The sequence below is a fragment of the Austrofundulus limnaeus genome, unplaced genomic scaffold, assembly GCF_001266775.1.
Source record: "Austrofundulus limnaeus strain Quisiro unplaced genomic scaffold, Austrofundulus_limnaeus-1.0 Scaffold146, whole genome shotgun sequence".
NCBI classification, from domain to species: Eukaryota; Metazoa; Chordata; class Actinopteri; order Cyprinodontiformes; family Rivulidae; genus Austrofundulus; species Austrofundulus limnaeus.
The window spans coordinates 1,260,268-1,271,364 of NW_013952548.1; the positions used below are offsets into that span (position 1 = coordinate 1,260,268).

Consider the following 11,097-nt stretch of genomic DNA (forward strand, 5'->3'; position numbering starts at 1 on the left):
ATAAAAACGTTGCCTTGAAAGTGAATAAGTAATTAAAGAAATAAACTAGGTAATGACAGGTGCAGGAAGCAGCAGCATCCAAAATACATCAAATACCCCAAATGAGCAAATTCTGTGAGAATCCACGTTTTAAACAAGATTCAATTTAGTGTCAAATCCATGATTTTGTCTGCATTTTCTGCATTGCTGAAATCATAGGGCCCTTRATATCTCAGTCCTGTTTTTATTTATTGTTTTTACACATCTAGGAAATTTTTCCACGTACCCCCTGCAACATGCTCACCTACCCCAAAGGGTACACGTACCCCTGGTTGGGAATCACTGAACTAAAAGACAAGAAGGACAATAGTGAGAGAGAGGACCGAGACACCAGAGACTCCTCCATGTCATGAAGGATTAGTCCCTACCATTAGTCCGTGTTGTATTACAGTAAATAGTACCCGCGTAGTACTCAAGTGATGGGACCCACATAGATTTTGCACATTTTTCCAGTTGGTCTTTACACAGGGTTTTTTTCTATATCAAAGCTAAAATATGGAATTCAAGTTAATTAAATTCAAATATAATTTATTACCACTAGGCGGATAGCACTCCATATGTACATTAAAAATATGAGAAAGAAAAAATAAAAAAATACCTTAAGAAATGAATTCAATAATATAACCCCTCTGAAAATATTAACAACYGCCACATCAACCAATAAAAGTAATGTTATATAGAACATATCAAAAAATAAACCATTAAGCTTTCAGTTATCCTTCTCAGTTGTCAGTTTTGTTTAGTTTTTATTYTGTTTTTAACACCCTCCTCCCAGTCACCTCTGTCATTAGCTTCATCCCAACAGCCTTGCTGTCTTTGCTGTGACATGCTGGTCCAGCAGACTGAGGGTGGTGGATACCAACAGGCTCAACAACCAGATCTGCAAAAACGAAGCATTGACCACCACAAATTCATCAAACACCCTGAACAGTTTCTCACATTGTTAAAAGAGTACATCTGTTTTAAAAACTAGTGTCCCGGTCAAACGTCACACCAAAGTTCTTCACAGTGATACTGAAATCCAAATTAACGCCATCCAGCTCTGACACTTCCACCTCTGTCAGGGTTACTCGTATGACCTGCTCCTCCCCTCAGGGACCCCTGTCATACTACTGGGGCTATGTATGGATCCAGGTGGGGTGAGGGGTGAGGGTACAGCTGCAGCAACTGTGTTGGACGACAGTGAAGCAAAGGCGTCCCTTTCATTAACTGTTCCGAGTYTCTGTACTGGACCTCTGGCCAATGAGGGCTCAGCAGGCACTAACATGGCCAAACCAATGGCTGAGTGTTTGTCCCGTATATAAACAAGGAGCAGAGACCTTCAGAGTTGGGTGACCCCWATTTTGGCAGTTGTGAACAGGATCTGATCCCACGGACTTACCTCTGTTCTTGTCGTGTGTGCAGGTAAGGAAATGTGACCGATGTTAGGACCTGCTGTGTTGAAAACAGGTTAAAACAGAGATTGGAAARATTTTAACTGCACAGGTAGCTAACYGCACAAGCTTTGGTTCCACTGAAATAAAGGATTTTGAACCTTATTTTCTATTACAAAAACTAAAGATAAAAGGTCCATCCTCAACTTATATCTTACAATAAAACAGTTTCTGAATTTTTTCAAATAGTTTTAMCATTACCAGAAACATTTCTAGGATTTGGTTTTACATGCATTAACTTGAATCTCTGCATCTACATGATCTGAGTCTTCTTGTGTGTCTTATCAGTTTAACTATGTTGGACGGACTACATGTCCTACAACCTAGCCATTTAGAAATCAGTATATTGTCATTTTGAGCTTTGATTTTTAACTGTCCCATTAAAAATACTTTTTCCAACTATTGCGATTAATCTTTTAGCTTTTATAGAGATATAGAAGAGTGCTGAATGAATGTGAATTGGTAAATGAGGCTACAGATTGTAAAGAGCTTTGGGTATACTGGTTGGATAGAAATGTGCTATATAAGTACAGTCCATTTACCATTTACCAAGACCAGAATAAAGTAGATAATTGTAATGAAACCTGTGATGTGGTAGATAGGAAGGAAACCTCCTGTCTACAACTCATTAGAATTCTGTCTGAGGTTCAGCATAGTGACAGCTTTTAGTAATATAAAAGTAAAGGTAAGGTCTTTTTCTATCTGTACTACATAATTAATGGACAGTTGGCATTTGCCAAGTACATGAGGGGAATATAGTCAAATGTACTGGTGCTAAAAATAACCAAAGGACGGGCACTCCTTCCTCTACTCTCCATTTCAGTGGGACACATGAGCCTTTGGAAACTGAGTGACACTTGTTACCAGGATTCCTCAACTGTAGGAAATGTGCAGCTGTTTTAGAGAATAACTCATGTCCAACATTTCACTGCATTTTAAAGCTATTTGAATCATAGCATTGGGCCAGATTAGGACACTTTGGTTCATAATTGTCTCAGGCTGCAAATCTTCTGATAGTAATGCTTGTTTTTCCTTGTTTCTTCCTCTCTGTAGTGTTAGAAAGCAATCATGCCTTTCGGAAACACCCACAACAACTTCAAGCTCAACTACACAGTTGATGATGAGTACCCAGACCTGTCCAAACACAACAACCATATGGCTAAGGTCTTGACCAAGGAGGTGTACGGCAAACTGAGGGACAAGCAGACACCCAGTGGTTACACTCTGGATGATGTCATCCAGACTGGTATTGACAACCCTGGTGAGACCAAGAGCCATTTCACATTACACAAATTTGTTTCAGGATAAGCAGAACGTTCACAAAACATGTATTATTCATAAACTATTAAAGGGGACCTATTACGCAAAATTCACTTTTTAAAGTTTTTTTTATTCAACTTTGGGTATGTACTTCTTAAAAAACAGTCATAGGARCAAAAAATGCACCCAGGGGCATATTTACTGTAAGTAAATGTATTTTTAATGTATATTAACGACAAGTTTTATACTTCCGTCATTTTGTGATGTCACAAGCCGTACGACAACCCACCAGAACCTGCGTTCAGCCCCTTACCTAGCAATCCCTGGGTGAAACTCCTCCTCAGTATAAAAAGCCGTCACGGTTGTTGTGCAATGTGCAGCTCATTTCATAACGAGCCTCCAATAGGGCAATGGGTAGAGTGATGGTCCAGAGAGCAGCATGGACAGAATTTAATATTTTTTTATTTTCGTTCATTATGAACACATTTTCTCATGTACCTCTATTGTTTAGCTTATTAAAGCCTTGTTAAAGCCTATTTGTTCGAGTTTCTGAGGTATTTTGACCATTGCTGCTCCCTGCTCTGGTAACAGCATGCAGAGTGAGCGCAGAGCAGAGGACGGAGAGGAAAAAAAGAAGCTGGGAACACGACTCTGCCTCTGGGTCTCATATGGTTGTACAACGGAGCTTCTACTATTATTAGCCATGCTAAGGTAAACGCTGGCTTTGGAGGGCGGAGTTAATGTCAACAGATTTTTGGAGGGCGTTACCAACAGAGCTCATTAACATAAACAGCTCTTCTGGACGGAAATCAGAGCAGGCAGAACTAYAAAATGGGAAATTTTATTATCTGAGAATTATTTTGWGCATTAAARTGAATGAACATGGTCTGGATAGCCCACAGACAWACCATAAACATTTATAGGCCCCATAATTGGTCTCCTTTAAACTTCTCATTGTTTCCCTTGAATTTACTTGTTCTTTGTGTTCAGGTCACCCCTTCATCATGACTGTTGGCTGTGTCGCTGGTGATGAGGAGTCCTATGAGGTCTTTAAGGATCTGCTGGATCCCGTCATCTCCGACCGTCATGGTGGATACAAGCCTACTGACAAGCACAAGACAGACCTCAACTTTGAGAACCTGAAGGTACAGAACTATACCTGTCAAATAGCAGAATGTTGGTTAATCGAGAAGAAACTGAAACCAGAAGGGGCTGATACATTTTTTCAGCCACTGACATTTGAACACCTCGAAAAGATGACATTTAGATTTGTTCTTGCTGTCGTCATTAGGGTGGTGACGACCTGGACCCTAACTACGTCCTGTCCAGTCGTGTTCGTACTGGTCGCAGCATCAAGGGATACACCCTGCCCCCCCACAACAGCCGTGGCGAGCGCAGAGCTATTGAGAAGCTGTCTATTGAGGGTAAGCTGTTCGAGTAAATACTTGTATGGAAAGGGTTGAGCAAAGACAAAAGGCGTGCTGTGTTGATAGTAGGGATGCACTGATATGAAAATTTCAGCCGATATCGATATCCGATATAATTATTGCTGTTATGGCCGATAACTGATATTTACCGATATTACACAAGCACACAAATTATATAATACATATATGCACAAACATGCTTAGATCTTTTTTGAAACCATAAATAACCAGACRTCTGACATGGCTCCCTACTTCAGTTATTCCTGGCTYCACAGCATCAATATCCCTATCATAATCAAACAGATGCCGTTCAACCAACCATCTCCCCTCGCAGAACAGAAACACGAAGATAAAAAGTGGGAAATCAATATCAGACGTTAAAATCGGCCCAGTTATACATATCGGACCAATACCGATATTCTAAAAAATGACCAATATTGGCCGATACCGATATCATTACCGATATATCGTGCATCCCTAGTTGATAGCTCAGTTATCAGCAAATCATAACCACAGAGTAGCACGGCTTACCTTTGTTAAAACACCTAACAATCAGTCTGTTTGRGCAGCTCTGACCAGCCTGGATGGTGAGTTCAAGGGAAAGTACTACCCACTGAAGTCCATGACTGATGCTGAGCAGGAACAGCTGATCAATGATCACTTCCTCTTTGACAAGCCTGTTTCTCCCCTGCTTACCTGCGCTGGTATGGCCCGTGACTGGCCCGATGCCAGAGGTATCTGGTGAGTGTGGGTACCCGTGGGTAGACCAGCTCTAGTAAATATTTTCCTGAACTTTCAGTGACAATTCGTAGTTTTTTAAGCATTCAGTTAATTCTGCGTTTTGATCTGATCTTAGGCACAACGACAACAAAACCTTCCTGGTCTGGGTGAACGAGGAGGATCACCTGCGTGTCATCTCTATGCAAAAGGGTGGCAACATGAGGGAGGTCTTCAGGCGTTTCTGCGTTGGCCTGCAGAAGGTACACGATGGGAAAAACGCTGCAGAGGAGCTGATAAAAGCCACATTATGTTGTATCATGATTACAGTATGTTTGACTGAKTCTCCTATCGTAAATCTCAGATTGAGGAGATCTTCAAGAAGCACAACCATGGCTTCATGTGGAACGAGCATCTCGGCTACATCCTGACCTGCCCCTCCAACCTGGGTACCGGCCTGCGCGGTGGCGTCCACGTCAAGCTGCCCAAGCTCAGCACACATCCCAAATTTGAGGAGATCCTCACAAGGCTGCGTCTGCAGAAGCGTGGCACAGGTATTCACAGACTGTCTGATGTTTGCACAGTTGTTGCTACCATCAGCTTGACCGTTTGTAATGTCTAATCTGCTGTAATTCCCTTCAGGTGGTGTGGACACTGCATCTGTGGGTGGTGTGTTTGATATCTCCAACGCTGACCGTCTAGGCTCCTCTGAGGTAGATCAGGTCCAGCTGGTGGTTGATGGTGTCAAGCTGATGGTTGAGATGGAGAAGAAGCTTGAGAAGGGAGAGGCCATCGACAGCATGATCCCCGCACAGAAGTAAAGAGGGACAATCTTTGCTTTCACTTGTGACCATTCATGTACGATGGAGCCGTCTGACGGGTGAGCAGAGACCGGCCGCTCAAATAGAGACTCTTGCCTCTGCCAACCTTTGATCTTCCTTCCAACTTTTTTTTCTTTTCACGTCTTTTTGTCAAGTTTTCCAGGGTTGGTGGGTAACATCCTGGGAATCACCTACTTTTTGTTATAAAAAGTAACGATAGCTGCACCTGTTCATACTGTTCAATAAAAAGTGCCCCATGAAAAATGTTTGGAAGTCTTTTTTACCTGAGTAATCAAAGACAGAATATGTGATATAAATGTGTAAACAAGACAAGAAAATGAAAAAAAAAAAATGCCAACATCAGTGAATTTTATTCAACTTCAGCTCCATGTTCTCTTTGTGTACCAAAACCACTTCATTTCAGTTTACAGTTTATTTCTGAGGGAAAGAAAAGAACTTCAGTTTAGAATAAAATAACTCATAGTCACACTGTGGGTATTTCTAAGTCTCTTTTGCATAAAACATCAACTGTTCTGAAATTTAGTTAAGAGATGATGTGAAACACTGAACCCCCTGGGTGTTAATACTGTCCCGTTTCACCAAACCAGACCACTCTCTGCATTTTCTTAACATTCAACTCAACAAATACTTTAAAAAAATTCACAGTAATGTTCACTTCAAGACAATGTTTATCTGCCTTTTACTATAAGAGAGTTTGTGACTCCAAATTATAACCTTCTTTCCACTTTACATCAAAAAATACCACTAAAATACTCTGCAAACAACCTGACTCATATTTGTGATCAGAAGACAATAGCACAACTTTTCTATGGCTTGATTGAAAACTTGGGGTTGTTTAGCATGCCATGGAGCTCTCAGGATTYTTGTGAAATCATGTTAAATTTTCATCCTCTAGCAACAAGTTAGTGTAAAGTCACTGCGTCTCACTGGAGCCCTTCTGTTTATTTTTGTGAAAGGGGAAAAAAATCGTCACTCAACAATTTATTTCTACAAATTGATAATATCTGCATTTCATTAAGCCTCCAAAGTTAGGTGTACATCATGTTTTATTTTTTCACACTAAAACCCCAAAGTCATGCAGGATTGCAGGTTGGTTCAGTTCTTCCGTGTCACTGACAGAAACTGGTTTAATCTAGTATTACTTCCCTTGATCTAGCTATAAATAAACCTTGAGCTCTAAGATATATACTATATTCATATATTTTATATACAGCCATCAAATGACTGATATAAATCCAGTTTTAATGATATTATTCTAAAAAATAAAAAAGTACCTGTGCAAATATCCACAAATTGAAGTGTTTCACATTTAAGACATTGGCGCCCCCCGGTGACGAGTTCTGGGCATTACCTGAACAGGTACACCAGAGGGAGCTGATTCAAGTCAAAGCAAAGTGCATTGAGGTCTATATTACCTAATGCTAATATACACCACAATGAGAAACGCCCAGGGAGAGGACAAGGACAGGCCCCTAGTGTCCATTTTGGTGTCTGCTTCTCAACCTGAGGGGTACAGCAGGTCAAAAACAGCCCCCCTGTTGGACTAAAGGGAACGGCTCACACCAAACGGACTGAGAAGATGCCACACAGCATGGAGGAGTGAACGATGGCTGATTGCTCCARCTCTGGAAACAAAGCTGAATGCTTGTGACAGATAGAAAAAAAAACTTCCTGGTGTTTGACAGAGACAAACAGGTGAGGTTGACATCCCAGTTAAATTTAGAGARTTGGTGAAACAGTCCGTTGAGAAACAGGTTTGGGGGCTGGAGAYGGGGCAGGGGGTGGGGGGAGTCACCATGAGTAAAGCCACAATTGAGAGATAGTAGTAACAGTAAATCAGCAGCCAAACAATATGACTTCTGTAGCCTACGCAAATATCACAGTACATTATTCACTATAATACAGGGAGGGATAGAAAGCTTTGTCAGTTTTTTTTGTTACATTGAATATGTACCATATGAAGGTGCTGGGGGCTGTTCCCTTTAAAGGCAGCTGGACTAACAAGAATAAAACTGTGTCCACATTGCYTTCCCGGTGTCTTCTCAGACAGATAGCATCCCTCTGATCCAAGCAGTCATCAGTACTGGGTCATCAGTACTGGGCTGAGCTGTTTGTAAACTGGGCCAAAGGGATAAACAGATGAACCTAATACCTCTGAGTGTAAAGATAAGTATGACTGATCCACATTCTGGTGTTTCTCATCAACAAGAGATGATGAGTGAAGTGAAATCACACAGCTCAAAACAGAARCATGAAAGAGTTGCATTGCATTGAAAGAAACTCKGACTTACAGRCATTAGTTGCTTGGTAGAGTGGTGACGGACTGCTGTATAGAATAAGGTTAGTGTAATGTTTAGTCAGAGCTTTACCAYTTGAGAGTTTGGGGTTAGAACCATTTGTTAGTACTTTGAACACTGCCGCTTGTTTGATCAGTAAACAAACTGGAAAAAAAGGTAAAATAATCACAGGAATCAGCTGATCAGAGAACAGAGGGTCTTTCTTTCTTCTGAGCTGCAGGCTACATGATAAAARTGAGGTCTTGTAAAAAACAGGAACTTGCAGATTAAACCTTTTTAGCTCAATCTCATAACTAATATCATATGACTGGTTTTGTTGCAGTGGTGAAAGACGAATGGTTYTTTGTCTCATTTGTCTCTATGTGTCCCTGTGACGGACTGGAGACCTGGACTTGTCCAGGGTGTACCCCACCTCTCACACAATAACTGCTGAAGATAGGACCCACCTTTCCACACTCAAAAAAGGAAAAAGTTGGTGAGGAAAAATGGATGGATGGATGGATGGATGGATGGATGGATGGATGGATGGATGGATGGTGAACATGCTAACTCCACACAGAAAGGATCCAGGTTGGGAGTGACCCTGTGAGGCAACAGCTCAGATGCTAGACAGACCCAGTAGACCCAAACATACATAGAAAGGGTTTGATGGGAATGTCTAGCACAAGAACCAGTCAGAAAGAACTTCAACTGCATCCCAACAAAGGTGGGGGACATTAAATCTGAGTGGGTTATTTTCCATGCCTCCATTGTCGAGGTGGCTAATGTGAGCAATGGCCACAAGGTTATTGGTGCGTCTAACGACAGACAACTTTGAACCCGGTGGCTGACAACCCAAGTGAGGAAGGCTGTCAAGTTGAAGAAGGAGTSCTCTCAGGTCTTATTGACTGGTAGGCATCCGGAGGCAGCAGAGGAGTATCAGCAGGCCAATCGGGCCGCAGCCCTGGATGTTGCTGAGGCAAAAGCTCAGATGTGGGAGYAGTMTGATGAGGCCTTGGACAAAGACTCTCAATCAGCTCCAAGGAGATTCAGGCAAATCACCCAGCYGCTGAAAGACAGCAGCKCTTCACTAACGCTGTGCTCAGTGAAGGTGGAGTGCTARTGACCTCGACCAGTGATGTTGCTGGGATCTTGTGGTCTGTTTCATCCATAACTGGGCCTGAGGTCGCTGAGGTAGTTAAAAAGCTCCACGGCAGAAGGGCTCCAGGGGTGGACGAGATCTACCCTGAATTCCTTAAGGCTCAGGATGCTGTGGGGCTGTCCTGGTTGACACGCCTTTGCAACATCGTGTGGACATTGGGGGCAGTGCCACTGGATTGGCAGACTGGGATGGTGGTTCCCCTCTTTAAAAAGGGGACTGGKGGGTGTGCTCCAATAACAGGGGCATCACTCTCCTTAGCCTGCCTGGTAAGGTTTTTCAGGGGTACTAGAGGAGAGAGTCTGATCGATAGTTGAACCTCAGATTCTAGAGGAACAATGAGAGTTCCATCTTGGCTGTGAAACACTGGACCAACTCTTTACCCTCACTAGGGTCCTCGAGGGGTCATGGGAGTTTGCTAATCCAGTCTATGTGTGTTTTGTGGACTTGGAGAAGGCATTCGACCGTGTTCCTCAAGGTACACTGTGGGMGGTGCTACGAAAGTATGGGATTATGGGTCCATTGTTACAGGTCATTCAGTCTCTATACAAGCGGTAAAAGAGTTTGGTTCTCATTGCCTGTAGTAAGTCTGACCCCTTCAGAGTGGTAGATGGACTCCGGGGCTGCCTGTTGTCATTATTTCTGTTCYTAAKTTTTWTTGACAGAATTTGTCAGTGCAGCCAGGGGMCGGAGGGAGTCCTGTTCTMTGGCCTCATGATTCCATCTCCGCTGTTTGCAGATGATGTGGTTCTGTTGGTGTCATCATGCTSTGAWCTTRAGCTCTCACTGGAGCYGTTCYCAGCTGAGTGTGAAGCAGCTGGGATGAGGATCAGCACCTCCAYATCTGAGTCCATGGTCCTCAGTCTRCCAWCTGTGAAAGGTGGATTGCTCTCTCTGGGTTGGGGGTGAGGRTCTGCCTCAAGRGGAGGATTTCAAGTYTCTCAGCGTTTTGCTCACAGATGAGGGAGGAATGGAGTGTGAGATTGACAGACAGATCGGTCCAGCTTCTGTGTATTTGCAGACTCTGTGCCAATTCATTGTGGTGAAGAAGGAGCTGAGCTGTAATGTGGAGTTATTTTTATACTGGTGACCAGACTACAAAATTAGCTGCAGATAAAGAATGAATAGATGGATGGATGGATGTATGGATGGATGGATGGATGGATGGATGATGGAAGGATAGTCAAAAAACAGAAAATAAATTATGCCAATATCATCTGAAAGGACATCGTTTGATGCTGATGAAATTACCAAATTAAACACAGTACAATTTTTTAATCAGTGGTATKTTTTAGTTTAAACAGTTACTCTATAAATGTTGTACTGTTGAAGAAATTATTGGGGTAGTTTACTACTGACTTCTAAAGACACTACACATTGTATAGTCTTTTATTATGTGAACAGTAATGTATTTTTATAATGTGGTTATTTCTGATTGATTGATTGATTCTGATTTTATGTGCAGACTGGGTTGTGGGACCTGGATCAGGGTTTCACAGACTAAGGGGGCTTTTAGTTAGATACGTCTGATTTAAAACAACACATAAAAGAATCGTGATTAAACATTAGCATGAGGAATAATATCTGACATCTTGACTCTGTACAGAAATATCCTGTCCCTTTAAGATATGTCATGATGCGAAGTGGTGTGTTACTTAATGTGTGTTTCCTGSTTCTGGTCACTGTTTAGCTGATGCCTGTCGGAGGCAGATTAAACTAAAGCTTATCAGTCCACATCTGTGTCCGGATGGTTTTGTATGGCTCACTCAAACATTCACATGTCATTATCATTAACTGGTGTCAGATCTGAACAGGTAAAGGATAAAGAACATTGCTTATCTTATAACACTGTAATGGACAGGTCACCCATCCGTCACAGAAACATGAGTGAGGGTTTTCCACTAAACTGGTTCCAGTGTTAAATCAAACCCAGAGCTCTTTCTG

The 11,097-nt window shown here is 42.1% G+C and overlaps 1 protein-coding gene across 1 annotated transcript; it reads left to right on the forward strand.

Moving 5' to 3' along the window:
* The first annotated feature begins 1,334 nt into the window (after positions 1-1,334).
* On the forward strand, positions 1,335-5,961 carry LOC106523169 (creatine kinase M-type). The gene is made up of 8 exons (XM_014016513.1): positions 1,335-1,443; positions 2,526-2,733; positions 3,723-3,877; positions 4,024-4,156; positions 4,729-4,900; positions 5,016-5,139; positions 5,241-5,430; positions 5,519-5,961. Exons 2-8 carry the CDS (start codon positions 2,541-2,543, stop codon positions 5,695-5,697), a joined length of 1,146 nt encoding a protein of 381 aa, XP_013871967.1. The 5' UTR covers positions 1,335-1,443; positions 2,526-2,540; the 3' UTR covers positions 5,698-5,961.
* Positions 5,962-11,097: the final 5,136 nt, after the last annotated feature.